The sequence below is a fragment of the Haliaeetus albicilla genome, chromosome 10 (assembly GCF_947461875.1).
Source record: "Haliaeetus albicilla chromosome 10, bHalAlb1.1, whole genome shotgun sequence".
Taxonomy (NCBI): domain Eukaryota; kingdom Metazoa; phylum Chordata; class Aves; order Accipitriformes; family Accipitridae; genus Haliaeetus; species Haliaeetus albicilla.
Window position 1 is genome coordinate 41,294,455 of NC_091492.1, and position 24,551 is coordinate 41,319,005.

Genomic DNA, 24,551 nt, shown 5'->3' on the forward strand with positions numbered 1-24,551 from the left:
AAAGGCCTGAAATTGGGATTAACGATCCAACTGTTCTGGTTAAGAAAGAAGCCAGAAGAAACAATTTCTGCTGAATATAAGCTCGCAGGGAGGGCTTGCCGTCCGCCCCGGGGGCCCGGCCCTGCCGGGGCATCGCCGGGCAGGGCTCGGGGGGTGCTCCCGGGGCCGTGGGGGGCACACACACACCTACGGACACCCCCGGGGGGGTCTCGCACACGAGAGACGTGACCGTGCCAACGCCAGGGAGAACGGGGCTGCGGCCGCGGACCCGCACCCCCACCCACGCGGCTGTGCGAACACGCGTGCTCCCTTCCCTCCCGTGGGCGATCCCCCCCCAAAAAAACACGCACAAACGAAGGCAGATTCAGCCACGCAGGGCCCCCCCCCTTACCTCCCGGCCTTTGTTATGATCATCTCCGTCCCCACTTCGTGAAATTTCAGCCACAGCTCCCGTTCGTGCAAGAACACTTTGATCCCCTCCATACCCTGCGAGGGAGGAAAGGCACAAACCATCAGTCCCCAGCGGTGCGGCGAAAAATCCCTCCGGGGGCGGCCGGGACCCCCCCCATCACCACCACCACGCTCCCGGTGGGAAGCTCGGAGGGAAAAAGACCGGGCTCGGGGCATTCTCGGGAAAATCCAGCCGCTTGTGAGTTTACAAAGCCGAGGAGAAGGGGATTCCAAGCTGGAGCCTGGTGATGCTGGAGTGGGGGGGGGGCTAGGGGCACGATCCTGCGGGCCTCGGTGCTCCCAAGAAGGGGAGAAGAAAGCGGGGAGCACCCGGAGCCGGCTCCTGCTCTGCGAAGCCAGCCGGAGGAGATTTACACCCCTCCCGTGAGTGATTTACACCCGCCGGCTCCGCTTCTGCAGGCTGGGGCAGCGTGGGGTGTCACCCCTGCTCCCCTCGCCCACTCATTTCCCCCCCCCCAGCCCACGCAGGCTGGCAGCGGGGCTTGGTACTGCGGATGCCACCGTGGGGACGACACATCCCTCCACCGTGGGGTGGGAGGCACAGTGGACACCCCCCTTCTCCCCGCCCCCCAAGCCAAGCATATTAGTCCCCCCACAGAAAATGGGGTCGAAGCACCCGGCCAAACTTTTCGGGGGTGGGTTTTCAAATATACACGGGGACCCCAAGACTCAGGGCAAGAGCCCGGTACCGGTCCCCATGCCCCCACCGGCCCTCCTGCCTGCACCCCCATGGGTGGCATCCACGGCGGGCAGAGGTTTCCCCCCGAGGATTTACCTGCCAGGGGATAAACCGGGCTCTCCGGAGGGGCTCGGCAGCTGCTGAAAGCAAAGCGATCTCGGTGGAAAAGCCCCTCTCCCCACCTTTCCCCCCCCTTCTGGGATGCCCCGAGCCGGCTGGGACCGAGCACCGGGGGGGACGGCTCCCACCCGGCAGCGGGGAAGGAGAAGCCGAGATGGTGGGGGGGTCCCTGGCTCACTACCACCAAGGCCTGCTCTCCTTGGAGGTCCGCTGGGAGTTGTGGCCGGCGAGTCTCGCGTGGGAGCCCACGCGTGTCCCGGTAACACGCGACGCTCCCCTGGGGCGGGGGACGAGGGTTGATGGAGGGTGAACAGCCCCCGCTGGGCCTAGACCCCCGGATCGCTAGAGGGGTGCCCACGCCTGACACCCCCGACCTGTCGTCCGGGCCCATTGCGTGGGTGTGGGAAGAGCTGCGTGGGCACGAGTGGGGCCGTACCTGCGCGTGCATGCGTACGCCCGGGTGTACCAGGGGTGCGTATATACGTGTACGTTTATATCTTATACAAATACGCGCAGGCAGAGCAAATATATACACGTGCACGCGACCGTCTGTGTGTTAGCGTGTGCATTTGTACGGTCACGCGTGGACACCGGTGGGTGCGCGCCTGCCGCTGCACGAGCGGGTGCCTCGCTCTGGTATTTTGGGTGCTTTTCCGTGCGTGCTCCTCCAAGCACCCTGATATTCTCCCGTGCGCTTCCCCGCGGGTCTAGCGCTTGAACACGACCCCAAATAACACTAAAGCAGGATGAGGCCCACAAACAGGTGAGACTTTTCCCTCCCGTGGGGCCTAAAACGACTCATCGGCCGCCCAGAGCTGCAGCAGCCACCCAGCTGAGCTGATATTTGGGGGGAAAAAAGGCAAAGAAAGGGGGAGAAAAAGAGCGAGGGGGGAAAGAAAGAGGAGCTTGGGTCCTTACCTGCTGGGTGAAGGCTGCTTGGGGCGAGGTGGGGGACTTGCTGGTGGCCCCCAGCTGAGTGTCCTGCTTGGCTTCAGCCTGGAGCTCTTTGGCCTCCGAGTCAGCCGGCGTGGTCGGGAGCCCAAAGCCTTCCTCGCTATCCGCCATGTTACGAGCTTCCTTCGCTGAATCCCCCACTGCAGGCACACATCGGGGAGAGAGCAGAGATAAGAGACGCATAAGTCAACGCTGACGTTTAATAAAATATATATATACACACATAGGCAATGGGGAGCAAGCCGGAGCGCTAGGCAGGGTTGCCCGACAAACCCGCGCTGCCCGCAACTCACTTCCAGCTGCCCGGGGAGGGAACAAGGCCCTTTAACTTTGGGAGAGGGAGAAATAAAGACTTTTATTTATTATCGCAGCCCGCAAGGGATGATAGGATTTGGGGGGGGGGTGGAGGGGGGGGAGGGAGGGGAAGGGGGAGGCGGTATTATTAAATACATCTTTTGGAAAAGGTAAACAGCGTATTTTAGGTCTGTCTGGCAGGACACGGGGAGCAAGGCACCGGGGGGCCGTGGACCGGCCAACTCATCACACAAGTGACTCTGGAGGTCGGGGGTCGGGGCGGGGGGCAGAGTTTCCCCCGAGCCTTGAACACCTCCGATTCCCCCAGGCTCACTGCGGCCGAGGGGTCTGAAAGCCCCCACTTTCCCCCCATGGAAGTGGGGGCTTTCACCCCACTCCAGTTTCAACCAGGCAAATGCCACCGACACGCGAGGCCCTTTATATAACCCCATTTTCAAAGAAAATTCAACTTCTCGCACCCCTACGGAAAAAAAAAAAAAAAGCCTTTTCTCCCCCCCCCACCCTGGATAGTTGCAAGTAAAGCGAAGGATGGACGAGATAATGAAAATATAAAAGTGCAAATAAATCAATTGGTCGAGACACTGTGCAAGGTAACGCGCACTCGGGCTGGTGAACGGGGTTGGAATTGGGGCTGAAGTGAACCAAGCCATAACATTTAGAATAAAACTGCACCAGCAGAAAAAAACGAGCTTAAAAAATACACGGTTTACATCTGATGCGAGTAACCACAGTAAGTTTTAAAAGTAATATTTTGACGTAGCTTTAAAGGCTCTATCAGGAATGGTAAAAGTTTCAAAGCAGGGGAAAAAAAAGATAAAAGCAATTGAATTATCTGTTAGGTTTTTGTTCTTAAGAAGTTTAGAGTTTTAGTAGCTTTAAAAAAATATCTCTTGCATGTTTCAAAGAAGGGGATTCACTTTTGAAAGGCCAACCATATGGAGGCAATATTGTTTTTAAGAAGGTTCTCCTTCTCCCTGCAACAGTATTTAAAAGCCGTTTAAAAAAAAAAAAAAAAAAAAAGGCAATTCTCCTTTAAACGCCGAGGAAAATTGGGAGTGGAAAGGAGGGGGATGAAAATGATCTTCCCTGCTAGCGGTGGGTAATACATACATATAGGTATATATAATTTAAAAGGACAAAAAGCGAAGGGACTCCGGGTCCACAGCTCTGGAGCTAAAGATCACGTACAGAAACGGCCCGTGCCCCCCTCCCTCCCTTCCCAAACGCTCTTTTCCCACCGCACACCAGCCAGACGCCTGGCAATAAGTGACTGAAGGGCGAAGCAAAACCGCTACGGGCGCGGAAAGTGCGCGGAGGGGAGCGGAGCCCAGGGCCGCCGCGGGAGCCGCTGCCCCGGGCCCGGGCACAGCCCGCGGGGGCAGAGCCGCAGCTCCAGGGACCATTTAAGGCTTTTCTCTTCCCCTCCTCCTCTTTTTTCTTTTTTTTTTTTTTTTCCCTGGACTGTTGTGTTTGGGTTTGGGTTTTTTTTTTTTTTTTCTTCTTGCTGCAGCTTGGGAAGTGCCGGTTATCCATTTTTTAATCGATTTCCCTCCAGCTTGGAGCTATTATTCCCCCTGAGCTGGCAAAGTTAGGGGGGAGGGCGAGGGAAAAAAAAAAAAAAGATAATAAAGCATGTTTATTAAAACAAAGAGGGACCCAGCTATGGCAGCACAGGGCAGCCTGGCTCCAGCGAGCCTCCCCAATGCTCTCCGCGTTGAGCCATAATTAAGCAGATATAAAAATAATAATAATAATAATAAAAAAAAAGGGAGGGGTGACGGCAAAAAACAACCCAACAACTAAGAGCAATTGGCGATCCGTGGCTTCTAATTTTTTTTTTTTTCCCCTTTAAAGAGCTTCTGAGAAGAAATGGAGCTTGACAGAACCAGGCCGCGGTGGCTGTATGAAAAATGCATCTTGCCTTGCTAAAGTAGCACCAAGTGGGTTTGCAGGAGGACAAAAAAAATAAAAAGAGGAAGGGGGAAAGAAAAAAAAAATAATAACCACCCTCTGCTTTTGTTCGAGCTTCTCCCCGGCCCCCCCCCAGCCCCACACACCGCCTGGGGAGAGCAGCCGCCCCCTTCCCCTGCACCCCACGTCTCCCGAGGCCTCGCAGCTCCTCGGCAAAGCCAATTTGTGTCTAACAATGCCCCCAGCCAGCCACTTTCGCTCTCCCTCGGTCACACACCCGCACACACAGATTTACAGACACCGACGGACATACATGGCAATGGAAGAGCTGTTACCTTGCTTGTTGAATTCCATGCAATCAATGCATCTCCATATATATAATGTATGTGTATATTTTCCCCCTTTGCAATGGGAATTACAATGGGATCAGGCTTCTCGTGTGCATATTTCCTTTTATTTATTTATTTGCGGATCAGCATGTGAAAACCCAGCCTGGAAGAAAAAAATCTATCCAATGCAAGCCTGCTTGCCTGCTTCTCGCTCGCTCTCGCTCTCTCTCCAAACACTTCCAGGTTGTCAGACGCACTAGAAAGGATCCTGAGACCAAGATAAAGCCCCCACCCCCACCCCTTTCTCAGCCTGATCGGGAAGATACAGTTTTCCCCACCCCGCTCTTTCTACTTGCCACCGACGAAAAAAAAAAAAGAAAAATAATAATAGTAATAAAAAAAGAGGGAGAGGACGAGAGAGAAGAAAAAGAAAACAGCACCCTCTTGGGAAAAAAAAAAAAAAAGAAAAAAAAAAGAAGGGAAAAAAAAAAGTTTCGGCCGGGCTGGCAGCCGCCGCTCCTCCGGGCAGGTTCGCGGCGCTGCCGCCGTGGCGGCGCGGAGCCGGGCGCGGAGCGCGGCGGAGAGGAGCGCGGAGGTGACGTGGGCTCGTCCAGCTCCGTTCGCCAAGTGCCGGGACCCACTGCCCAACCAGCTGGGATCCTGCTCCGGAGAGACTCACTCTCACACAGCCCTCCCCCCCGCCCCCTCCTCCCCCCCCCCAAAACCTCCTTTTCCAGCCTATTTTTCTGGCCGGCAAACAAGAACAAGGCACAAAGACAATCATCAAACTCCCCAGCAACCCTCCCCCCCCCCCCTTACCTCCTTCCCCGCTCCCTCCCTCCCTCCTCCATCCATCTCTCCCAACCAAAGAGAAAATTCAGCGCCTGGGAATATCCCCCACCCCTCCCCTCCCTCACCCCTTTAAATAAATCGCTGGCTCCTCTAACCTCGCACCACCCCCCCCCCCGCCCTCAAAGGCAGCCTAGAGGTGTGGATTTAAACCCAGTTCTATATTTGCTAGTGCTCACGGAGGCCTTTTATTGGGGGGGGATAAGGGGGAATCCCCCCTAAATGGACTTGCCTCATGGGTATAGCCTGGGGAAAAATAAAAAAAAAAAATTAAAAAAGGGATGAAACGCTGCGGAGCGGGTCTGAAACCCAGCGAAGGTGGACCTCAGGGTGCGTGCGTGGGGTTGTGGCCCTTGTCCCCGCTGCTAGAGATATCCAAGAGCCTTCCTCCGCCTTTCCTCCCCATCCTCTTCCTCAGCCCGGCCGGCGGCTCGGCTGCCCCGTGGCCCCCACCGGCACGGCCGAGGGCCGCAGCCCCCCGGAGTTCTTTGCAATGCTCAAATAATCAAACCGTCAGCGAGGAGCGGGGATGTAGGGTTTATCTGCATCTTCCTCCGCTCCCTCTCGCTCCCCCCTTTTTTTTTTTAATGTATTATTTGGAGGGTAAAGTTGAATAGGTCAGCGCAGGGTAAACAGCCTCCCTGTCGCATTCTGCAGGCTGAAGAGAACCAGATTGGCGAGGCGGATTTTTGATAAGACTCGGAATAAATGGCATGGTTTAGATCTGCTCTGCCCACCCTCCTCCTCCTCCTGCCCCCACCCTCTTCTCGGCGGTGCGTCCCGTCCCCGTCGTCCCCCCCCCCCCAAATCCTTCACTCTTTTCTGCCTCTCGGTCATTTCTTTTGCAATTTCGCGGAAGTTTTCAGCAAATCCACCCTCGCTCCCAGCTCTCGCAGGGCGCGATAACACCGGAGCCCTCTGAAAGTTTGAGGTGAGGAAGGGAAAAGTCTGGGGGTGAGCGGCTATTGGGGGGGGGGGACGACCTGGGGGGTGTAATTTGGCATCTCCCAAACCCTTTCCATGTGCGCGCCAGCTCAGCTCCTCGAGAAGAAACAGCCAACAGAAAACGGTTGCAAATAAGAGTAATAAAATAACTGCACTTGTAGCCGCAGAGAATAAGCCAGAGAACGCTACTTAAACAAACAGAACAAAGCTTGTCCCATATTTCATTATTTTTAGAGGGGAAAGGAGCCGTGGAGCCCTTCCAAACACAAATAAACGAGCGAGCGAACCGGGCGGTTCTTCCCCCCGCGGGGAAGGCGGGCGGCGGCCCCGGCCCCGGCTCCGGCCTCGGGGCGAGCGGGCGGCTCCGGTAAAGCCCTTCCCGGGAGCTGCTCTGAAAGGTGCAAATCGAGGGGGGGGGGGATAAAAAAAAAAACAGGAAAAAAAAAGGGGAAAAAAATAAAGCAGGCGATGATCGGGCTGCGGGAAAGCCCGGGCCAGGACCGCCGTGCGCGGCCGCGGTGGCCGCAGCCGCTCCGCACCTCGGGAGCATCCCCCGAGGCATTCAAGAAGAAACGGGTTTTTCCCTTAAAAAAGGAAATGAAAGCAGCGAGGGGAAAGGTTTCTCGCAGCTGCTAGCGAGAGAGAACACGAGCTTCCCTGCCCTCGGCGGATAGAAAGGCAAAAGTGAAAATCTCTGAAGTTTGGAAGAGCGAACCCGAGCACGGCCGCTGCCTGGGAAAGCACTCACCTCTCCAATGCCAAACTAGCTCTCAAACACCTTGAAGACAAGTTGAAAACGATGCAAATAAATCGAATTTATTTCCGTCTGCAGGTTGGGGGGGGGGGGGGGGGAATGAAGAAAGAGGGGAGGGAAAAAAAAAAAAAAAGCAGCTGGGAAAAGGACGGCAAGTCCAGGCTCTCTAGGACTGTAATGTCAAGGCGAAGGAGCCTTCCAGCTAGGAGCCGATTTGTGGTCTCAGACAAATTAAATATTACTGTTTATTACCAGCCATACTCCAATAAAATAAAGAGAGTTCAAGGCGATAGCTGCTATCTCACGAGCTTTGCTCCTATAGGACACGGAGACGTCACCAACCACGCAACTGGCCTATTCTGTCATGGTTGACTGCAGCAGTAATGGAAGGTTAATTTGTATTATTCTCCTCTTTTTAAAGCTCTATCAGTGAGATTCCTGCTTTTTTTTTCCCCAAAGAAATCCATTCGGTGCAATGCAAAATACAGGGAGGCTGTATGTGTGCAACCTCCACACAGAGATGCGTGTGTGGATAGATACCCATAAATATATATATTCATACACCGAGACGCACAATGCATATGGATATATGCGGGTGTGAGGGGGTACATATCACGTATGACTGTGTATCACCCAAGCAGGCACGGAGACGCTGGAAACTCGAGGAAAACCCGCTCTTTCTTGGAATGGAAAAGGGGGAAACCAGTAGCAAAGCTCCCCCTTCACCAGGAGCAGCCCAGTTAATCCAACGGTATTGGTATTATTCAGCTTAATTTTTTTTTTTTAAATAATGCTATTAGAGCGAGCAGGAAACTTGTCAAATGAATGGTCAGGCGCCTCTGAAAGCAAGCACGCTGGGCTATATATAGTAAATGATAACCTGGTTATTTGCACAGATTCAAGTGTGCTTCGGGAACCAATTATTTGCTCTGATTAAAAAAAAAAAAAAAGAAAGAAAGTAGTAAATCGAGGCGATTATTTGCCAAATGAGATTGACAAGAGAAGAAAAAAAAACAAACGCACCCAAACCCCCCAAAATCCCTCCAAGTGCAGTCAGTGGCTGCAGAGAAGGCGCCGGCGCTTCCCTGCGTCCCAGCTCTCCCTTAACCTGGAGGGATTTTGGGATGCACTCGCGGCCGCCACAGAAAGATTCCCCCCCCCCAAAAAAAAAAAAAAAAGATGCTAAAACGTTGTTTCCTCCAACAGAAAAAGAGAGGAGGAGGAAGAGGAGGAGGAGAAATAGGGAGAAAGAAGATAAAGAGCAACACCTAAGGAAGAGCAAGAAGTTCCTGCAGGAGCTGGACACTGCCGAGGGTGAGTGTTCCCAGGCAGGGACCCCCAGCCCGGCTCCAGCCGGCAAAATCCTGCCTGGATTTACCCGCTTTCCCCAGGCTGGGCTCTCCCCCCCACCACCGAGCTCTGCAGACCCCCGGGGGAAGCCAGGCCCTTAGCAAAAAGCACCAGCAAGGATGGGGGGGGAAATAAATAAATAAATAAATAAAAGGGGGTCGGGGAGGAACACCCCCCGGTCCCGATTTGCCCACTGGATCCCGCCGCGCTCCTCACCTCGGGGTCCCCCCCAAATAACCGGGCTGGGGGGAAAAACTCCACGGAGGATCATTTTCCCGCGGGGAGCCAGGCTGGCACTGCCTGCCCAGAGGTGCAGGATTAGGACCTTCCTGTTGAAGGCTTACCCCAAATCAGAAATAAAAACCTCTCCCCGCACCCCCCATGCCCCCTGATGTCCCCCCCGAGGCGGCTGCAGCCGGGGGACGGGGAACCGCTTCCCCCCGCCGACCCCGCTCCGGATCCGGCCCGGGAACCGTTCGCTTTCGGCCTCCGGAGCCGAGCTCAGAACCACCGGGGTCCTGCTGCTGCTGCTGGGCCCCAAACACCGCCTGGGGTAGGGGAGAGAGGAGCAGGAGGAAAGCTAGCACGTGTATTTATGCAGCTATAGATATATTTATATATGTAAGTATAGGTGTGCATACATAGATGAGTCTGGACACACACACGGTTTGCAAACGCACGCACATGATGCCTTCTCCTTGCTCAAGTGTTTAAGCAAATTATTTCTCTTTGGACTGAACGTGCAACATAAACGCACAAGTTTTTAGATACTCGTGAATATACGTGTCTTTATATATGTGTATATATACTCAGGCACACACGCACATCACAAAATCGGATGTGCGTGGATCTGCGGATAACGAGATCGCTGTGCACGCTAGCACAACAGCATCTATGCAAGTGCAAGCCATCCGTGCCCTATCCATCATACATACACGTGAATATTTATTTATATTTCACTTATGGTTTACACACAGGTTTTGGGTGCGCGCAAGCATCCATCTGCCCCCCCATCCTCCGCGCAGCTCGGTGCGGGTGCGTGCAAATCTGCGCACACCCGAAACACGGGCGAGTGAATAAATGTGTGCACACCGCCTATACACTATACTCCATATATATATATATATATATATATATATTTAAAAGCTCCCGCATGCATAGAAATACCACAGCGCCCATCAGCAGCCACGGACCCAAACACCCACACCGTGGGTACTTACCTACGTGGGTGTGGGGGTGCGTGGCTGGGTTGGGGGGGGTCCCCAGCCCTCTGCAGCCCCCCCGCCCCGAGCTCGATCCCTGTTGCTCAGCTCCTCGCCGCAGTCAGGAGCGCAGGATCAGGCCCGCGCAGCCCGCTCCCCGCCGCCCATCCCCGGGGCCTCAGGTCGCGGGGAGCCCCCGTTTTTGGGGGCCGCATGGCCGGAGCCCGGCGCAACCCCTCTGTCCTCCTGCTACCTTTGGAGGGTGTCACTCGCCCTCGAGGTTTTTCCTTTCGGATTTTACCCTGGAGAGGTGGAGGGAGGGAGGGAGCGGGGGGGGGGGGTGGCCGGGGTGCTGGCTTGCAGTGGGGTCGAGGTGTCAGCAGTAAGAAATAGTGCCGAGCATGAACTCTCCCCCCCTCGCACCCCCTCCCCAACCCCTGCACACCCTTTAAAATCACTTCTTGGGTCGGCTTAACCAAACCGAAAAGCCTTTCGCCTTCCACCCGCAGCCTGCGGCTCCCCGGCAGCCACCCTGCCCAGGGACGGGGCAGCCCCCGCCTTATAAACATATATACTTGGGCATTTGGGGCTTTCTAACTCTCTCTTTTTTTTTTTTTTTCTTTTTTTCCCCCCAGAGATTTAGCTCCCCCATAGCACGTATATTCCTCCCCTCCTTTCCATTTTTAGGCAATTTACTTCCCCTCGCCGACCCGTTCTCTCTTCTTTTATTTCTAACTCCCTTTTGTTGGCCGCATACGCGCTTTGGCGAAATACACACCTGGGAGAAAACAAGTATTTGAAATAATCATCCTCTCTGGTAGCATTTTGGTCCATTCACTTGTTTTGTTTGGGTTGGTTTTTTTTTCCCCTAAATTACTGGGGCAGTGACTGACTGCATTGATTTGAGGGTTTATCAGCAAGACGTTTGTGTCAAAGGAACGCCAATACAGCTCTCCTCGTGTCAGTATTTCCATTACAAAACCTGCATTTAGTGGTCTAGAATTTGTATGCTTAGACGAGCCTTCGGGGCTACATACCTGGGTCGAGCTTTTTTTTCTTTTTTTTTTTTTTTTCAATTACAGGTGAACAGCATTTTGCTTTTAAAGTTTGTGGTTTCGGGTCCTTTTTTTCCCGCCCTTCTGGCTACTTCAAAAAAAAGAAAGAAAAAGTTTGCAATTAAAACCCGTTCCCCCCTCCCTTCAGCCCATTAATTTCGCAGGCCAACTCCAGGCTTTAAAACGGTGACGAAAATGAAAAATAAGGAGCCGGGCAAAGGCAGGGCTGCAGAGCCTCGCGTGGCGCGGGCGCAGCGCTGTCCTTCGGAGCCTCCCACGCGTGCCCGTGGGATGAAAATCCCTTTTTTCTCCCAGATGCCAAGCGGGGAAGGAGCGAGAGAGTCCCAAACTCAAGCTAGGAGCATCCCCGAAGCAAAAGGGCTCCCTTCTCTCTCCCCTTTCTGCCTCCAAAAAAGTATCTCCCCCGCAATTAACCGCAGCACGAGGGAGCCGGGGCTCGGCCCCCTCCCCAAATTTTCCTGTGGGCACAGGGGCAAGGGGAAATTAGGCTGGATTTCTCTTTCAGGGAACCAGTCCGGGTGATTTTTTAGGGCACAGGGTGCCCATCGTCTCCCCCTCCCCGATGTTCCCGATGGAGAGGGGCGCGTTATCGATGCCGGGATAGAAAAGCTAATCTGCTCTTGCCAAACAGGGTGTCAATCAGGGCGTTATCTCGGCCCGAAGGAGAAAATAAAAGGAGATAAGGCCTTCCCTCTGGCCCTGGGAAGAAAGCTAATGGGGGCAAAAAGGGGAAAGTCTTCAGCGCCCCGTGCCTTTCCCTGAAAGTGATCTTGTAATGACCTTGAAGGGGGAGCCGGGGGGGGGGCTGGGGTGGATCGGGTGGGGAAAGGAGCCAGTCGCTGAAAAAAAGGCCACCCAAACGACACCTGTAATTATTCCTTCCCTTGCCCCCCCCCCGGCGGGCAGGACCGGCTCCCGGCCCCGCTTGCACCCCGGGGACCAAGCCCTTAGCGGGGGGGGGGGGTGCAGCCCGGGGCACCCACACAGCCCCCTCATCCCGGCAAACTTTCTTCCTCCCTCATTTTTCTTTCTGTCTTCCCTCTTTCCCAATCCATCTCGCCGCCTTTCTTCTTTTTTTTTTTTTTCCCCTCGTTTTTCTCCCCGGTTCTCTTCCTTTCTCCTACCCTAAATAACGCAGAGCCAAAGCACAGCCGAACCCGGCCGATCTATTATGACCGTATTATCCTTTATATCCGCAGGATACACACAATTTTCGGGAGCCGGGGATGCTCCCAGGGAGGCGGAGGGGGGCGGTTGCCCCCCCCGCCCCCAGCCCCGCTCCGCGGACGGGAACCGCATTAACCCGGCTTCGTGTTGGTGTCACGGGTATCCAAAAAAACCATCTTTTACTCGCGCGGGGAAAATACAGATTATACCAATCACCTAAAGAGCTCCCGAGACCTTTTTGTTGTTGTTGTTGTCTTCAGCAAACGTTAAGTGCAAAAAAAAAAAAAAAAAGTCCACGGGAAGAATAAAAAAAGGAAAAAAAGAGCATTTTTCCCCCGATAGGGACTTGCCCCTTGTGCCAGGGCTGGATGAGGCCACCAGCTGTGAATCTTAGGGCCCTACGCGCTACCCCGGGTGCGCTGCGCGGCCGCGGATGGTTCCGCGGGAACCAACGCAGAAGAGAAATCGATTTCCGAGGGGCAGAGACCCACGGGCGTGCGGGGAAATACCAGCAATATTTGCGAGCTGTGGATCTCCCCCGTGTCCTTGCTGCCCGCAGCGCAGGGGCTCTAATTCTGAGGGCTGCAGGTAGCTTTCCCGGAGTGTTTTTCCACGCAGACAGACGTGGAGAATGGGGCTGGGTATTTGGGTGCGAATAGATGCTGGTGTTGGCACTCGGTTTGGTGAACCGATTTTCTATAAGCCCAGAAGAATATATATATACACATCATCTATATATATCATCTATATTATACGTCGTCATAGATTTATACCTGTTCCACGTATATTAAGTGTTCACGCAGGATACGTGCTTGTCTGTTTTGGTCCAGGTGTAGAAGTGGTTGTGGGCACAGAAAATCCTGCTTTCACGCATTTGAGAAAATATTAGGAGCTCATTTCGTGCCTGACTGTTCTGGTTTTGGGTTTGGGGTGGTTTTTTTGAGACAGATATGCGTGTTTACCTGCTCCGGTGCGTGTCTGCAGGCTGCCAGCACAGGGACCTTTGCGAGCATATTTTGGGTACTGTACGCTTAGAAATCGTTCATTTCCAACGAATAATTCCTTTTAGGGGAAAGAAGCGCTCAAATCTCAGCGCAAAACCCTCCACCGGTGGAGTCCGGATGGGACCCGCAGAGCCGAGCCTGGTTCCCCCCCCGGCTGCCGGGGCTGGAGTAGCCGCCGTTCAAGACAATGCCTATTTTCTGTCATTAATAACTCGTTTCTTAAAGAAAAAAAATAAAAAAAAATCTCGTTTGGATCCAAGATTGTTTTTTATGATTCAGTTGGACAAGACGGAACACATGTTAGTTTAAGCAGGTTCATGAAATAGCTGTAAATCAAATAAAGTTTACGAGTTTAGCAGGAAATACTGAAAAGATGAAGAAAAAAAAAAATCCGCCGAGGCAGAGACCAGCAGGCTAAAATAGTTGGTGGAGTTTTGTCCTGCTCTGTGTTTCTCTCTGTTCTCTTGTGCATCTTGCCGATTAAAGGCCTCGAGACCCCGTGTTGGCGCCAAGTGGCATGTTATTAATCAGTTATCCCTAGGTTCAGTCCACATAAGAGAGAAATTTAATCACCAGAAACCAGACCCGACATAAAAGAGAAATCTAAAATCAATTCCCGCCCGTCGTCCCCCCCCTTTCCCCACCTCCAAAGCGATCAGAACGAGCAGAAGCAATCAAGAACTCGCTCCCTCTCCCTCTTAATTGCATGGGAGAACTGCAAACTTCTCGGAGCTTTACCCCGAAGAGCATTTGGAAAGGGAAAAAAAAAAAATTTAAAAAGAAAAAAAGAAAAAGGACCCGCCACCACAACGTAACGCAACAAGTTTGTCCTTGATCTCGCTATAAAAACGTGATGGGGGAGAAATATCCCAGGTGGAGCCTTTTATAATGGGGGTGTGTGTGGAAATCCCATTTATCGCTGTTAAAATGATCTTTGAAGGTTCCCAGTGTAAGAGCTCGTTGCGGAGGGGTCCCCCCACCCCAGATACTGGTCGGGGTATCCAGCCCCCCCCCGGCCTCTGCCCTCTTCCCCCAGCCCAGGTCCCACTCGGGAACAGGAATGCTGGGGGGGTATCTCTCCCAAAAAAGTGTGTGTGACCCCCACGGGAGCTGAGCGCTTCCTTGGGGCACTTCCCAACCCACCAGCAGTGCCCCCCCCTTTTCTCCAAGGCGTTTTGGGTGAAAATACCCAGGTTTGGGTTAGGCCGCGTGGGTAAGAGCAGAAATCCTCAGCCTTTCTCGTTGTCTCCGTGGCAGGGCAGCGGGGAAAATCCCCCCCTCCGGGAAAGGACCGGAGGTGACAGCAGGAGAGAAGGGACCAAAACATCCCATTCCCTCCCCAAAAAACCTACTTGAAACCCGGGGCAAGTGGAGGGCAGCGGCGGGAGGCGCCCGCCCTCGGCCCCGCAGCTTCCACGCGTGTTTTGCGTGGGAGCCCACACACACGCCGGGTTTTCTCCCGGCTGCCGGGCATGGCTGGGGGGGGGTCGCGGTTGTCCCTCGGCTGCTGCTAAGAGCCGTGAAGGGCACCCGGGGGAGGCAGGCGGCCACCCGGGGGGCTATATTTGGAAAAGAATTTGGAAACCCTTCCAAGTAAATCTATGCGAAAGGTACCGGCCCGATGGGAGAGGCTGCCCCTTCCCCTGAGCGGCCCCCCCTGTGGCAGCGTCCCGCTCCCCACCCGCGTGTTTTTTCCTCGAAAGAGAAACAACACAAGAAAAACTCCGCTGTAAACCTTTGCCTGCCCAAGCCCGAAAAAAGTCACTGCATCCTCGTCTACCCCCACCCACGATAGCCAAGATTTAGCCGCCCCCCCCCCCCCCCGTGGATTAAGGCTTCGTGGAGAGGGTCTAGCTTTGTGCCAGCCAGATTTGCATGTTCCGCCTTAAAAAAAAAAATTAGCAGGGGGGTGTGCTGTGGGCCCGGACCTCGGGGGGGGGGGGGGGGGGCGAGGGAGAGCCCCACACCTGAGCAAACCTGCTTGGGGTATTTTAACGAAAACCATGGTTTTCCCCGCATTTTTCTCTCCACCAACACCCCGCTCAAAAACCTAGACAGCATTGATTTGTTTTGGGCTGCCTGATGGGTTTCTTTTCCCCCTCCAGGCTCTATCTGATCGTTTTCCTACAGCCCAAACAGCCTGGAAACCACAGAGAAAATAATCAAAGTGCAGCATGTTTTCCCACAGTAGGAATGCATGTTAGCACTCTCTCCACGTCTTGATCCTCTGTTTGCGTGTGGGTATCCATACGGAGATGCCTTCAGATGCAGATGCACAGATGCAGAATGCGTTTGGGTGTCCAGAAAACACCCGGACCCACGGACGTGTCAGCCCACGGCCTCGGGGTGCAGCTACAGGTGAGGATGGCTGCGTGGATCTAGGTTATTTCAATATAAACACGGGAAGATATGCGCACAAGTGGGCACAGGGCCAGCTTCTACCCACTCACATTGGTGTGTTTATCTGCAGCCCGTGGGTTCATGCTATCAGCCCCGTGGCACCCACCCGTGCCCGTGGGTGCTCCTTCCCCGCTCAGGCCATCGGTGCTGCTCTAATAACTCTTGGCTTCTCTGCCGCCTGGCCGAGCACCAACACCCCCCCCCACCCGGCATGATGCCGGGGAAAAGGCTGGAAAATAAGAAGAAAAAACAAGATTTTGGGAAAGAGCGAGGCCCTGCGGGGTGGAGGGCCCCCCCGCCCCGGGCGGGCTCCGGGGGAAAGAGGGGAGAGAGCTTGTTCTCCACCAAAAAATGGTTTTCCAAACCCCCCCCCGGCTGTCAAGCACATCCCTAACTCCTCCTCTGTCTGTGGAGCGGCTCCGCTCCCCCCGTCCGGCTCCCGCAGCTGGGCGGCGTAGGTAGCTCCAGATAAGTGAAAGTGGTATTTTTATAGGCTGATAAAAGAGACTTATCTCAGCTTTCCCGAATCTGACAAAGATTCCCTAATTGGTCATTTGCCCACAGCAGCCTCCCCAGGCCGGGGCCCGGCAGACGCTATTTTCAGCCTCCAAAGGGGGTGTCCCCCCCCCCAGCTGCAGCTCCCCACGCTGTTCTCTTCCCAAATCCCCCAAGATTGCTTCTCCTTATTCCCACTCACCCGCACACGCTGAACCTGGGGTAGAAGGGGAAACCCCACAGCCCTGGGCCAAGGGCAGAGCTGCCAGCACGGCCCCCCATGCACACCCTGGGGGGGGACCCTCCGGGGCAGCCGGGGAAAGATTCCCAGCCCCTTCTGCCCCACAGGAATCGCTCCCTCGGGATTGCCCACCGAGGAGGGCTTGTCCCCACAACCCAGCTGAGAGCCCCCGTAAACTGCTTATTAGGTCTTTTTGCGACACCACATACTTTTTGTCAGCTGGAAAAAAACCTCCCCATCCCGTACAAACGCACACTCAAGCAGGGCGAAAGCTCTTTCCTGCAGACAGACGACGGGTGGAGATGCACGCGGTTTTGCACCAACCCTGCCTCCTCCAACCCACCCGGTGTTGAGATTAAATGCAAATTTAATCCCCGGGATTAAATGCAAACAGCAAAGCAGGGTCACCCCTTTTCTCCCGTAGCTTCCCAGGGTCCCCCTGAAACACACTACGACCATCTTGCCGCCAGCCCCGGCTTCGCTCCGCACATCAGCTGAGATTTTTTTTTCCGCTCCAATGTGTTTTAGTCACCAGGCTACCAAAAAAAACCCCCAAAAGCATGGAGGAAACGCTTTTCTGAACACCCAGACTTGCAACCAGCTCGCATCACAAGCCTTGAAGCGAGCCGGGAAGTCGCCCACTAAACTTATTTCTCATTTTCTTTTTTTTTTTTTCTGGGGAAGGGGGAAGGGATGCGGGGATTAACGGCCCATCTGACCTACCAGTGGTGTACGCACATGAATCAAACGCAATCAAAGGCCCCAGTGTCAGCATTAGCTTGACCCCTACGACTGGCTCGGGGCTCGGTGCACAGCGAGGCCTGTTCTAGCCAGAGCAGCGTGAACCTTCCCCTGGGTTATTAATGCTTGCTGAGGGCTCTGCCCGGCCTGGCCGAGCCCGTCAGGTTGGGGTTACAGCCATCTCAGATACCCCTGGGTTTGGGGCCCATGGGGATGGACCCGGCTCTGCCGGGCTATGGCAAGACCGGCAGGATGGCCCCACTCGGTTGAGTGAAAACAGGTCTCACAGCTTTAAACCATCCGCTTAAAATCATGGAGAAGAGGAAAGGAGGTGGGAGTTTGGAGGTTTTTTGGGGGGTTCGGGGTTTTATTTTGTTGGTTTGGGGTTTTTTTTCCCCCTGCGCTCATGTCTTTTGCCTTTCCGTGACTTTTTTTGGTATGATTGCCCTTGAGTGGTTTTGGAAGGAGAAGCAGCCGTTCACATCCCATTGGACCCTCTGCAGCCAGGAGCTTGGGCAAGGGCAAGCCCCATGGAACAGGCAAAGTCCCAACCCCACCGTGCATCGGTTTGGGACCCACATCCCAGCGAATGTGCTCCAGACCTGGCCTTGAGGCTCAGCAGGTGCTGAAGGATGGAGGAACTGAGCTTTATTAAAGTCCAGACAAATACCCCATGGCATCTTCAGAAACAGGAGTGGCACCTGAGCACCTTCTTTAATACTTTTTTTCTTCATGGAGGAGAACAAAGAGAAGCACATCAGTCAGTTCCCAAATCAAATCTCCAGCAGGAGAGTGGTTTGTAGGAGGTGATTTTGATATGAGTATTTCAGAAAACAGCCCGTGATCCCTCTTTTCAGTGAGCTTTTCCCACACCCAAAAGGGGCACACAAATTAGCAAGTGATCACACGGAGGGAAAGCCATGCTGCTCTGGCTCTGCAGGAGCAGTCTTCGAAGGGGATGTACATGGTCCCGTCAGAGTTTCAAGCTCACCCTCCATTTAAATGTCATTTTTAATGGAAATAGTGCAACCTCCTCTTCTCCCCACCTAGTCCAACCTGAGCTATTTTTCTTTTTTTCACGCACGCTTTAACTTAACATTGACTTTTGTTTTTCACCTGCTCCTTCCAAATAGATATAAATAAAATCCTCCTATTAAAAAAAACAGATGCCAACACTTTCTCAGCAACACTCGGCTCTTCAACTTTAACAGGTTTGCTGTCATTAAATCTTGCTTTATTTTTTTGTAACGACAACTGGATGAGCGAGGGTTTGTGTGGGAAATGCCGGTGGGAGCCGGGCAGGGGTCTGGCAGGTGGGAGGGCTGGCACCCAGGGCTGAGCATGGACCACACTCCTCCTGGCTTTCTCCAGGCATGAGAAGGGAGCCTGCAGCAGCAAGGCCCCCATCAAACTCAAGCTGCCAGAAAGCTCAGCGTGCTCAGAAATCAGCCTGAGCTTCCTGAGAGTGAATTCAGAGCAGGGCTGGCCCTGAGATGTCCACCCAGCGCAGATTCAGGGCCAGGAAGGAGTGTGAAGTTGCGGCCGCTTGAACCAGTTGCCCTGTCTTGGATCGTCACTGCCGGTCAGCCCGGCATGCTGGAAACACCGCTGCTGCTCACAGCACTCCCTCTGCCAAAGCTTTTCTGCCACCAGATTTCAGAGGAGCAGCACGCCGCTGGATTCCAAACAGCGGCCGCTGCTCCGGCTGCCTGCGAGCCACCCTCCTGAGGCCAGAGATGCTCCTCAGCACAGCCAGAACAGAGACAAGGTCACCGGGACATAGCAGGGAGGCCAGATCCACCCGTGGCAAACACCGCGGTGGCAGGGCTAAGGCGTCACCCTAAAGAAATCCCTAGCTGGGGTCCTCCCTGCCCCAACTGGTTCTCCCCACCAAGCTGGAACTACACGTTCCTTGCACGCATCGCCATCGTCACAACGCAATCGTGCAACAAAGTCAAGAGGGTTAGGTGTCCGCTTCAATTTCAGTAGTATGAGAACACCTACATTCAGGCAGCTTTTTGAAACCCTGGGAGTAAGAGCTGTTGCTCATCCCTTTCGGTAGCTTCTGAACTGGTTCGGTGGTGTCTGTGCAGTCCCTAGTGCATAAGTGTCCTTATTACACCGTGCGGTCGCAGGGCCAGCGGCACGTCCCACGCTCGCAGATGGTCCCAGACGGGTCATGTCTGCCCTGATCCCCGGGAACATGGAAAGTGTGCAATTTTTGGACCATTTTTTGAACAATTGTGGGCCTATCTGTAAAATGGTGGAGTAGTTAGACATCTTTCATGATGTCATTACTTAGTACTAAGGTCTTGGGTAGGACAAGTGCTTTGAGATCCCAGGGTGGGCTCATCCACTATGGAAACAGGGTGCTTCGGCATCACACAACTTTGCAAAAGGATGTAAGAGAACAAGTGAGCCTCTCTTCATTCCCTCCCAGCCTCTCCCTTAACTCTATCCAGAGCAAAGAGCTGGCTGCATTAGTAAGGCTGGAAACTCAGCAGCCTTCTAATTTGGGTAAGTCTCACTGGCAAACGCTCTAAAATCCAGCTGCTTCTACAGACATGGTTAAACCGCAGCCTAGATAGCTCTCACTGCAATTATTGCCATAACTGAGAACAGAAAGTCAAATCAAAGAGAACAGAGAAGGAAAAGAGAGAAACTCTGCAGTTGGGACTGCGGGAAAGAGAAGCAAATTTGCCGTGAGAACAAGTCCTTCAGTATCCGTTAGTTGGATTTAAGTGGTACTTAGGACTTTTACAAGCCCTGTGCATCAGAGAGAATTTCGTCGGAGGCAGAGAGTAGCTGCTTTATGCTAAATCAGCCACGATGGACGTACCAACCCTGAGCAAGGTTCCTCAGGCCAGCACCTTGAGTAAACCTTCCAAAAAGCTTTGTCTTGCTTTCAGAAGACTGACATTGTTTGTAAGCCATAAGTCCAATATACCACAGCTGTCTGGGGACACCCACAAGAAAAAAAAAGCAGCTCCAGCTAACTAATGCCTCTTTCCCCAAGAAACCTGGGGTATCTACACAGAGCATCCTCCATCTAGCACCGGTCAGCTTGTGGTGGGATGGAGGTACCTCACTCATCGCAGCATTTCTACAAAAAAACTATAGCCTTTCCATATCTCCTTCTATGGGAAGTCCTTAGCACACATTTGGCGCAGTTTACAGGATGATGATGACAATGTGTTTCTCCTAAATAAAATCCATTTTTAAAGAGTACATGTGCAATTACTTTGGGTTTTGGCCTGTATTCAGGAAAGAATTTCCCCTCGGGTCAGATTTGGCAGGGACTGGTAAGGTTTTCTTGCTTTCCTCTGTAGGGTGGGCCATGGTCCACTTCCTAAGATCATCTGGACATTTTCACCTAACAATTTCCCTGCTACTGCCGGGACCCGGGACACTGGCAATGCCCTTGATCTCTCCTGCACGTTCGAGTTTTTGTGGCTTTTGGTCTTTTGTACTAACGGTCTTAAATTTGTTATAGGGTGTTGGGAAGTGTTTTATGGCCTGCAGCGTATGCAGTGGATGTTCTGGGGACCCCTCTGGATTAAGCAGCTATTACATGGTCACCTGTAATTGTGAGCGCCTGTACTCGATGAGGCAGGTGGTCCCTCCTCATACTCTGTCACCCCTCCCTTATCTTCCAGTAGCAGGGCTCTGACATCCAACTACTAGGCAATTACACACCCAGTGTAGTCGTGTGTGACATCTCCCTGTTCTCTGAAGTGTGATGCTTATAAACCAAGGTGATAGGGGATATTAGGATAATAAACAAGTTTGAATTCCCGCGACTGGGAAATTATGAAACCTGGGCTCTGCTCCTGTCTTGCTGCTAACCAGGTGCACGGGACCCTTCCCTCCTTCGCACCCCCTCAATTAGGCATTTAGACCATGCTGGTTACCTCAAGCTCCATCTGAAGTCAGAAGAAAGATGTTTTATCTAGTCCTAAGATATTTCCCTACATCAGTAGGGTTAACTTGCCCTCACCCGTCCACCAATAACAAAAAGAGCCTAAACAACCCGCTCTCTACTTTTTAGACCTCTTGGGCCTGATGAATACATGTGATGAGCTTAGTGCTGCGAGTCTGACCTCAGCTGGTTCTCCAGCACTCCTACAGAACAGGTGACCAGGACAGATCCAGCCACGTTAAGTACAAGACCTTTGAAACCAAACAAGGCACGAAAGCGATACAGCACGATGCCTCCCACTCTGTGACACAGGGGCACATATTTGGGTACATGTTTCATCCCTGGTTATATTATTAAGGTCTCCATGCAGCCAGAGTAGAACAGATGCTGCTGCCGCCCTGGTCATTTCCAAGAGTGGAATGAGTAACAGAAATAAGAGACATCCTGCCTAGCAACTCAGTCCTAAATTGCTAAATTCCAGCCTAGGCAAAAATGATGCCCGTGGGTCAGGAATACTTTATGGATGAGGCACCATCCCGAACTCATACCTGCCTGATCTGAGTTCTTCCGCTACTCACGTCTCATCCTCCTCTCACAGACAGCAGCAAATTTGTTTAAAGCACATCAAGACCCCCCATTTCCCTACCTAGAGAGCGCACAGACAGCTTCGAGATCGCCTCCAGAAACACAAAATACGATGGACAGAATTGCTGATGCTAAGCCATAAGGCTTGCTTAGGATCAAAGGGGTCTGTGTGCTCAAGTCCTTGGCCATGTCCTGAACTCCACTTCTACAAATACGCTCTGCACCACCAGGAAATCTGGTCCGAAACTGGCAACAGAAACACTCCCTCCTGCTACCAGATCCAATGTGCAGCACAGATATATATTTCCCCCTAATCCTCCAAAGAGAAAAACAAACAAGCATACAAATGCCAAAATATTAACTACTCCCCAAATTACTCAGACTACTGCTAATTAGTATAAATTTACAGCAGCTGCACTACTGGAAGTGAGCTCAGACTTTAGCCCTGGAAATTACTAGGGAGTATAATTTTCTACAGTTTTTCTGAACTTAGAGAAATCTACAGGAATGTTCCAGTATACTAACTAACTTCATCAGCATTTCTAAGCCTTCTTTATTCTGCTCCTACTGGGGTAACCATGAAGCTCACAGGCATGAAATCCACAAATGCATTCCCTCTCAAAGACTCCTGTACACAGCAAGTTCAGCGATGTGTGTCCAGTGAACCACATAGGAGAGGGTGTGGAGCTCTCTAGCCTGATTTCTTACACCTCGTTCATCAGCTCTGACTGATCAGCACAGATCAATGTTGAGGGCTTTGGAGGTGTTCATCGTGTTTGGATTTCGTTTCTCATTTTCCTGGTGGAATTACCGAGCGGTGATTTTCTGTGTGCATTGTGAAGGCTTGGTCTCAGCAGAATACGATGCAATGCATTTTTCTGGCACGACAAGCTCTAGATCTGTTTGTCGCTGTTCTTTAGAAAGGTGGAAAGGTGGTCTGGGTAATACTAGCCTTGAGTACCCGCCTGAGTTTGCAGCATCCATTAGGCTCTGCTATCACCCACCTGCCTTAGCATCTACGTGTCTCGGCAAGACCGCAGAGCTTCTGCAGTAAGCAAAATATAACCATCAATCTCATACGGCATTGACTAGCAGATTATTTTGCTACGTTGAGTCACCAACTATTACAATCTAGCAGGCTTTCCTCCCTGAGTAAAGCTCACACATTTAGATCCCACTTCCTGCTCCAGAACTGGAGATAAGATCATAAATAGCTTACGTGCGCTTAAAGAATGGATGCTACAGGAACAGCAGGTAGGCAGACAGGTAGACAGACAGACAGACATGATGATAAGCCATACATCTGGCATGTAAGTATCATGGCAGTGGAATTACCATTCCCCAGCCAAGTTTCACGCTTTGGGGAGTTGTTTTGACATGCTGTCAATGCCGCACCAGAATAACCTGATTTATTTCCCTCGTTCTCTTTGAAAAGGTCTATTTGGTGCCATTTATTTTGCACTCACTTACTCGCCATCCTATCAGGAGGCGGGAGGTCAGCAGGGTCACTCCTAAGAGAGTATCACATTCTGTACAGAATAGAGAAAACGCTCTGAGTTAGCGGGAAGGGAAGAATTCATGCTGGGGCCTCCTTTCAGCCTCTGCTCTCCCACAGTGGGCTCGTATACCTCTTCCCTTCCCACATCCTTGCTCTTCCTTTCAAATGGAAAAGCCAGTACCACTGTTGCTGCTATCCCACCAGCAGCAATCCCTCCCCTCCAAAGAGCCTGCTTCAGTTTTGCTTCATTTGCGCCTCCGTCGAGACTTGGCTGGGAATTCTCAGGACTCCCATCTCAATCCGTCCTCCCTGTATCGCACAATTAAATCCTTTAGTCTTTTCCATCTTCGTATATAAAATAGATCTCCAGTCCCAAGTGGCCATAAGAGGAACTGAAGACACAGCAGGAGACAGGAGAGAGACGCATTGCTCTTTCAACAGGGATCGCTACAATGGACTGAAAAAAGCACTCGGCGAATACTCATATTGGCACATACGCGCTTGTAAACACAGCACTTGCGCCTGGTGCCCGGTTCACGTGTCAGCTGTCACACTGGTTTCGCTCTGAGATAGCAAACCTCACATCCCTCCAAACCCACCTCAATCAGGCAAGAGACACAGTTTGGCAAGAGCTATGCAGGCAGGGACAACTCCCTGCCTCTGTCCCGTGGAAGCAAAAAATTGTTGTGACAATGGAGCTGCTGCTGAGACACTTTGAACCCGCAAACCATTGCGGCAAAAGTGGACTTGATGATCAAAATGCAGTAACTTCAAAGGCAGACGGCACAAGAAAGAAACCATGAGCGAGTTACGTGACCTTTTTCTTCTTCTGGAACGTGACATGGATGGGCAAGGCTGGTGCAGGAGTGGAAACAGAGTCAGAACCCAATGGATCCATCTGTAGCAGAAGGAGCAGCTCAGGGAAGCAGAGAGCATCGGCAACTGTCCGAGCCACTACACTTCAGCAGCAGAAGCTCGGACCTGCTCGGTAGCAAGGCAGGATCTCCCGCCTGCTGAATAACGCCTGTTTTATCACTGCCTCCCGCACACAACTACCCTTTTACACTCTTTTCTCGACAGTTACATCAGTCAGGAATATTGCCTACACGTCCTATGAGCGCAGCCAAAGCCCTACCAGGACAATTTTAACCAGAGACTCTTCAGCTGGCACCTTTGCTTTGTTTAGCTCATTAGTTGGGGAACATCTAAGCTCAGTACTAGGGGGTGACCCGCCTGGGCATTAGATCATGGAATAACATGAGCTCCATGCGCAGCTGAGAGCCAACACTTGACACCTGCCTTCTTCCATCTTCGCAGCCCGGTACTTCTGCTCCTCCAGCCTACAGGCCTCCGTTCAGTTAATCACCCTCACACTTGATAGCTACTGCCTGGCCAGCTGTCCTGATGTTTCCAAACACATGAACCCGCTCCCCTGGTCCTCTGCGCAGAGGAATGAGCGTTGCACTCACCACATCGCGTGTGTCTCGGAAATCAGTAGAGCACTGGAAGAATTACATATGGTCGAGATAAGCACAGAGGCAAAATA

The 24,551-nt window shown here is 52.7% G+C and overlaps 1 protein-coding gene and 1 long non-coding RNA gene across 5 annotated transcripts in view; one reads left to right on the top strand and one right to left on the bottom strand.

Annotated features, from left to right (window-relative positions):
- The window catches only part of TBX5 (T-box transcription factor 5), a 45,776-nt gene extending 35,633 nt beyond the window's left edge, over window positions 1–10,143 (bottom strand). The window contains exons 1-3 of one of the 3 annotated variants that reach the window (XM_069795317.1): window positions 9,898–10,143; window positions 2,189–2,364; window positions 392–486 (exon numbers count right to left, since the gene is read on the bottom strand). In XM_069795317.1, coding sequence (XP_069651418.1) covers window positions 392–486; window positions 2,189–2,335 — 242 coding nt within the window. In that variant the 5' untranslated portion in view covers window positions 2,336–2,364; window positions 9,898–10,143. Of the gene's footprint in view, window positions 1–391; window positions 487–2,188; window positions 2,365–3,784; window positions 4,725–4,785; window positions 5,500–9,897 lie in introns of those variants that run through there. The other 2 variants (XM_069795316.1, XM_069795318.1) reach the window with 2 other exon arrangements.
- LOC138687504 (uncharacterized) lies at window positions 6,353–13,627 on the top strand. 2 transcript variants are annotated; one of them, XR_011326702.1, is made up of 4 exons: window positions 6,353–6,559; window positions 7,969–8,078; window positions 8,534–8,641; window positions 13,192–13,627. It is a non-coding gene; the product is annotated as an uncharacterized lncRNA (long non-coding RNA). The 2 variants fall into 2 exon arrangements; XR_011326701.1 differs by lacking the exon at window positions 13,192–13,627 and adding an exon at window positions 12,155–12,343.
- The last annotated feature ends 10,924 nt before the right edge of the window (window positions 13,628–24,551 follow it).